The 6,678-nt window shown below is 43.5% G+C and overlaps 1 protein-coding gene across 1 annotated transcript; it reads left to right on the top strand.

Annotated features, from left to right (window-relative positions):
• Window positions 1-5: 5 nt before the first annotated feature.
• RAD51 (RAD51 recombinase) lies at window positions 6-6,077 on the top strand. The gene is made up of 9 exons (XM_010081257.1): window positions 6-86; window positions 588-725; window positions 1,194-1,311; window positions 1,827-1,918; window positions 2,229-2,323; window positions 4,753-4,866; window positions 5,161-5,290; window positions 5,540-5,661; window positions 5,954-6,077. Exons 1-9 carry the CDS (start codon window positions 6-8, stop codon window positions 6,075-6,077), a joined length of 1,014 nt encoding a protein of 337 aa, XP_010079559.1.
• The last annotated feature ends 601 nt before the right edge of the window (window positions 6,078-6,678 follow it).

Here is a 6,678-nt window from a genome sequence, read left to right as displayed (position 1 = left end):
TGGCTATGCAGATGCAGCTCGAAGCAAGTGCGGATACGTCAGCGGAGGAGGAGAGCTTCGGGCCACAGCTCATCTCTCGGTTAGAGGTAGGTGAGGAGTTAGCGCTGGAGTAAGATGTTGAGAAATTTGCTGGTCTTTTTCTGTAAACACAAGTTGTATCTGAAAAGTGTGTTGCTAAATTCTTACTTGTGTTTTGTCAAAAAACAAAAACAAAACAAAACAAAAAAAAACCAAAAAAAACCCAACATGTTAACAGTTATGTTTTATCTGATGCTGCCTGGCTGTGTAGCCTTTCCTAACGGGTATTGATCATCTCCAATATCTATTAAACCGAATAGAGAATGATATCTTCTGCCTGTTCTATGCTATCTATATAGTTAATAGCTTATGCAACTATTACAGTGGTAAGAGTATTTTATTTTTGTATGGTTCTTTGAGAATAATCGAATGGGGAAGGTAACATTCAGTATGCTGCCTTGTAATAACAGAGTTTGATCTAAATCTGATGAAACCAGTTGAAGGCACTTGGTGGAAGTTAGATTAAGGTATTTGTGCCTTAGTGAGTCCTTTTTTCCCCTCCCTTTCAGCAATGTGGTATAAATGCAAATGATGTGAAGAAATTGGAAGAAGCTGGATTCCACACGGTTGAGGCTGTTGCTTATGCACCAAAGAAGGAGCTACTAAATATCAAAGGCATCAGCGAAGCCAAAGCTGACAAAATCTTGGTAAGGGTGTTGTGGAAAAGCTTTGACCCAAGATATTCAAGAAGTTTTATTTCTACTGGCTTAAAAGTGTTCTGGAGGTTTTGGAAGTTCTCTATTAATTATATACTGAGAAGGGCAGTAGAGATGATTAGAGGTATGTTGTGACTTTTGATGAGAAGAGACAAAAAACACTAGGACCAGCGTCAAGAAGTGAAGGGGGAGGGTCTATTGAAAGATCTATAAAAATTGTGGAAGCTTTGGAGAATATGCCCGCGATTATTATTATTTCTGCCTCAGTATTTCTCAAGCCAAGAAGGTTTATGATAAGCCTAATACCAACTAATATATGATCTCTAAAATAAAAGTTATGCATCAAATTATATAGGTGCTTCTCCATTTCTCAAAATAGAAAATTACAGTATTGATTACTAGAGGGGGTGACTGAATGGGATGAACACTCCTCACACTGCTTAGTTTGTTTTTCTTTAGGCTGAAGCAGCTAAACTGGTTCCAATGGGTTTCACTACAGCAACGGAATTCCACCAGCGAAGGTCAGAGATCATCCAGATCACCACTGGCTCCAAAGAACTTGATAAACTACTTCAAGGTAACGATTTTATTTCTCTTTATTGATTAGACTTCATTACCTGATTTTTTTTTTCCTGTGAATGTGATCCTTGGACAAAAACACATAAGACACTCAAGTTCTAGTTGAATGAAAAAGTTCTTCTCTCTTGTATCACAATTGATTTTCTTTTAAAAGCTGTATTAATAGTTTAAAACCTTTTGGTCATGATGCAGTACCCAGAGCTGTTCGTTTGGATGTTTCTAGTTTATTCTAGTCTGTGACCTATTTCAAGACTTACCTTCTCCCCATTCCTACTTGTAATCCATAAATCAAAACAAGTCTTTTCAGCATCTGCAAAAATACACTTACTGAAGCTTTTTATCTGCAGCATGGACGAATCTCAGTATGAAAACCTGGCTTCACAATTAGAATTTTGAAACTTTTAACCAAAGGAAGTGTTTAGCTGAGTCTCTGTAAGTGTAATAGTTTATACATGTGGTCTTTGTTTGAACTACGTGACCTGATTTTTTTTTTAATTATTATTTTCTGTTCAGGAGGAATAGAAACAGGGTCCATAACAGAGTTATTTGGGGAGTTTCGTACGGGAAAAACCCAGCTGTGTCATACCCTGGCGGTAACCTGTCAAGTGAGTAGTACACTTTATAAAAATCAAGTATTCAGTTTGCTAATCTGTGCACTTCTCTCAGCCAATGCAAATGTGATATGTATAAACAGCTGCAGAGAACGTGAGCACCCTTGGGCTGTACTTGCAGCTTTCTAGGATCTTTTGTTTCACACTTAATCTGCCTGCTAGGACCACTGCATCTTTCCCCAGAGAAATGTAACTTTAATTGCAATAGCTCGGTGTGTTATTTGTGTCGGTGGAGGCTGTAGGGCAGTAAGTGGATCATTTATTGATATTTTATTGCATGTTCATTTATTTGCTTTTCCTTTAGCTTCCCATTGACCGGGGTGGTGGCGAAGGCAAAGCCATGTACATTGACACAGAAGGGACCTTCCGTCCAGAACGTCTGCTTGCCGTGGCTGAGAGGTCTGTACCGAGGGCTGGAAGTCACCTGGCGTTAGTTAATACAGCAGTACATTTACTCCTGGGACAGCTGAGTTGGTTGACTAGGATGACTGTGTAAATCAGCCCGTCCCCTTAAATTCATGGGACTGTTGCAGTAAGAACTGTCCCTAAAAAATCAACCAAACAAAAATTTGTCTGCATTCTAGTTGTCTGCCTACCTGCGATAATTACCCCAGTAAATATTCTGCTGTCTACGCAGAGAGTCTGGTTGGACTTAAAGCCTGAAGCACTGGTTCTGTACATTAGAAAAAGGAGCTGCTTCTGGTCTTGTGATTCTTTAGGCTTTCTCAAAATTGAAAATGCTTCTATGGGGTGTAATTCTCTGTGGTCATTGTTTCAATTAAATATCGAGGTGTATGTGCAGCTCCAGTGAACTTGAGCTGAAGTATTTCTTTATCTTGCAGTGCTTATCAACTGCTGAAATTGTGTCAGCTTGAACAGGAAAATAGCCCAGCACTTTGGGAGGGGACGTGAAGCACGTCGTACCTGCCTGAAGTAGGAGGGGAACTTTAAGGATGCAGAATGCAATTATTCAGACTGGAATTTGGGCCTAAGTTTTGAATTAACAGTTTCGGTTGTGTGGTAGTTTTAAAAAATATTTCCACCTAGATACTGATTAGAATTTTCATGTCAGTAAGCTGTGTGCTTTCTTCTGGAAGCAATAAGATGACAAACATGGATTGTTTCCAAGCTACACGCCAAAACCATGCAGCAAGGCTGAGCTGATTTTAATGCAGAGGCGCAGATGTTCTGCAAAGATAGAATCAATTGCCTGTTTTCTGCTGCACCTTTGCTAGGCTGACTTAGGTTCATAGTTTTTCAGGCTGAGTAGGTGGGTTTTTTAAGAAGTATTTTTAAAACTTCTGTACAAATTTTCTAGCTTAAAGAGCAGCTGTCCTCCTTTTTTTTTGCTCTGCACTTACAGAAGCAGGACTTAATTGCCAAGTGACTGACTTCAAGCAGCCTTCAAGTACACTTCAAGGCCTGGCCTATCATTATAGATGCTTTTTCCCTAAAGTTTCTTTGGTTTTACCCTTTGTCATTCCTCGGCAGATATTTTTTTCATGAAGTGATTTTTTTTGCCAAGAGCCCAGGTGACCTGTTAGACCAAGCTGCCCTCCTCATGCTTGAGGCTGGTTTCACAGTGTGTCTGCTTTGTGATGTGCTGCACAGCCTACAGTCTCCGTGGGGCAGGAACTCCAGTTTTAATTGGGTTTAATGAGGCTTGATTCTGTGCCGCTGCAGGCAGTCCGGCCATTCCTCTTGCCCCACGGTGTTGGCGTTGGTGGCTGCTGGGCGGTAGGCTGGAGCAGAGCAGTTACTAACGTGGTTCACTGCAGGGCGGCTGAAATTGCTGGTGCTGGAGTGATGGAGGGGACAGGAGTGAGCAGCTGGAAGCAGAGAGAATGAAAGGGAGAGAATGAAGCGAAGGCAGTGGGAGACCTGTGTGGATGAACAAGGAGCTCCTGCTAAAACTTAAACACAAAAAGGAGGCAGACAAGAGGGGGAAGCACGGACAGGTGACCTGGGAGGAATTTAGAGGCGCTGTCCGAGTGCACAGGAATGGGGTTAGGAAAGCCAAAGTCTCTCTGGAGCTGAACGTGGTGAGGTTTGCAAAAGGCAGCAAAAAGGGTTTAGTGTCCACTGTGGCCAAACACTGGACCAGGTTGCCCAGAGAGATTGTGGAGACTCCATCCTTGGAGATGTTCAGAACCTGACAGGACACAGTCCTGAGTAACCTGCTGCAGCTGATCCCGCTGTGAGCGGCAGGGGAGTTGGGCTGGCTGATCCACAGAGACCCCTTCCAGCTTCAAAGAGTCCGTGAAATGTGCTGTAGTGTGAAACGAGAAACGGGAACAAATTATGTGTGTTCTCTCTCGTTGGAAAAAATATTACTGCATTTCAGATCCGAGGAGGATAATCAACTAGTTCTCCAAATGCTAAGAGGTTTCTCAAAAAGTGTCATATGAATAATTTAAGTACAAGATATTGAATGTAACTTGTCTGGTTTTATATTTGGTAGTAAAATACTGACAGAGGTATTGCAGGTGGAGGACTGTTGATCACTGGTTTTTGTTAGCACTATCCTGCTTTCAGAATATCCCGTTCCAGAACGGTAACTTTCCTTGCCTGTGGTTTTATTTTGAGGAAAGTGTCTGGTGCTCTACTTCACTGTCATTCCTACACAGGAAAATCTCTTAAATATGGTTTCAAGTCATTCTGTTCTCTTCTTCACCAAGTTGTGTTGCATGTTTTGCTGTCTGTTTTTATCTCGAAGACTCTCCCAGGAATGATTTTTTTTTTTTTTTTTTCCTAATCTTTAGGTAAAGCTGCTAGATAACTCCTATTGATGAAGTTAAATATTTATTTTTTTTCACTGATTTCTCCAGGTATGGCTTGTCTGGCAGCGATGTCCTGGATAACGTGGCGTATGCTCGAGGTTTTAACACAGATCATCAGACCCAGCTCCTCTATCAGGCATCTGCTATGATGGCCGAATCGCGGTAATAACACTGATCTAGGTGGAGTGATTTTTCTTTATTAAGAGTACAATAAATGGAAGTTTTTAATCTTGCAGCAGCTTTCTTTGGGTTTACTGGGGTTTATTGTATAGTTAGTCATCTGAACATTACGTATCAAATCAGTGGTGTTGAAAATAATAATTCTGCTAAAGGTTGAGAGGAGCTTACACCCACTCTGTGTGCAGCCGTACAGGTTGCTGGGCACTGTCGCACCCCGATGGAGGCGTTATTCGTGCCTGGAAATGTTTCTTAGAACCTTGTCCGTCTTCTCTCCAGATACGCGCTGCTGATCGTGGACAGTGCCACGGCCCTTTATCGGACGGATTATTCGGGACGGGGTGAGCTGTCAGCTCGGCAGATGCATCTGGCCAGATTTCTGCGTATGCTGCTTCGACTGGCAGATGAGGTAAACCATGATCTTTGCTGTATTGCCCAAAGGACTGGTGATCAGTTTTCCTTCTCTCGTCAAGCTTAGCGATGTACAAATGGGTTCTGCCTGCTCAGTGGCTGCTTCCGTTTTGTTTTGAGGCACACGATAGAGCGGTTACAGACAGCGGAGAGAACAGAAGTGCATATGTGGTGGGGTGGGGGTTTTTCCCCTTTGTTCGGACTGTGGAAAATAAACACGGTTTGGTTGTTGCTTCTCTCCGTGCAGTTTGGCGTGGCGGTTGTGATCACCAACCAAGTAGTAGCCCAAGTGGATGGAGCGGCCATGTTTGCTGCAGATCCCAAAAAACCCATTGGGGGAAACATCATAGCACATGCTTCCACCACGAGGTGAGAGGATAGATCGTCATCTCCCATTAGCCTTTTTTGGGAAGATTTTATGAAACTAGCTAAGTACCTTTAAATTCTGCATAGTCTGTCTGGCAAGCCCAGCCTGCTTGTCAACAAATGAGTGCCACTCTGAGCCCTCATTAATCGGAAGAAAAATGAACACAGCGTTTTCAGAAGTCCCCACAGCTCTGCAGTGTGCTGTACTCGTGTACTAACGTGATGTTTTAACGACAGTGATGTACTGAAAGCGGGCTGTACATCCTTACCTGTTCCTTTTCCTTCTCCCTGTCAGACTGTACCTGCGGAAAGGCAGGGGTGAGACCAGAATATGTAAAATCTACGACTCCCCTTGCCTTCCGGAGGCTGAAGCAATGTTTGCCATTAACGCCGATGGAGTGGGAGACGCTAAAGACTGAGGACTGCATTTCCTTCCCGTCCAGCCCAGGAGCAGGTGTCTGTAAAGGCTCCTTGCTTTGTGGCACCTTACAGACGCTTTCCCAGCGCAGCTGCAGTTCGGGTGCTGGCAGAGGAACCTGGTGGGTTTCACCGTAAAGGCCGCCGGGTGAACTCATTCTGAGGCACATCCAGAGGTGCTGCTTGGAAGAGAGCAACCCTCTCGGCCTTTAGTCGCGTGTTAGATTAACGTGGGTTCCTGCGAACGTTCTCAGAGGACCATAACCTGTGCATTTTCCCCACAACTGTTGCTGCAGCTGGATTCTACCAGTAGACACAGCGCCGTAAAATCTGAGAGTATGTGGCCAGAGTTCACAATTTGGTGAATCTGAAGTAGCATTGAGGGGTTTGTCCAGTGGGAAAAGGGGTGAGTTAACTACTGGAGGGAGGGCTTGACTTCCAAACGAAAGCAGCATGGGATTCCCCAGGGAGAACGTGAGAATAGTGCTGGGACGGATGCTGACCACAATCCCTGTTCTTTATGTTCATTTTGGTTCGAATGCTGCAACATGCTGGGTTTGGGGAACTAATAATTCACATTTCAGTTACACTTTTTGTATTTCA

Source organism: Pterocles gutturalis, unplaced genomic scaffold, assembly GCF_000699245.1.
Source record: "Pterocles gutturalis isolate BGI_N339 unplaced genomic scaffold, ASM69924v1 scaffold15874, whole genome shotgun sequence".
NCBI classification, from domain to species: Eukaryota; Metazoa; Chordata; class Aves; order Pterocliformes; family Pteroclidae; genus Pterocles; species Pterocles gutturalis.
This window is presented reverse-complemented; position numbering and strand designations above follow the sequence as displayed.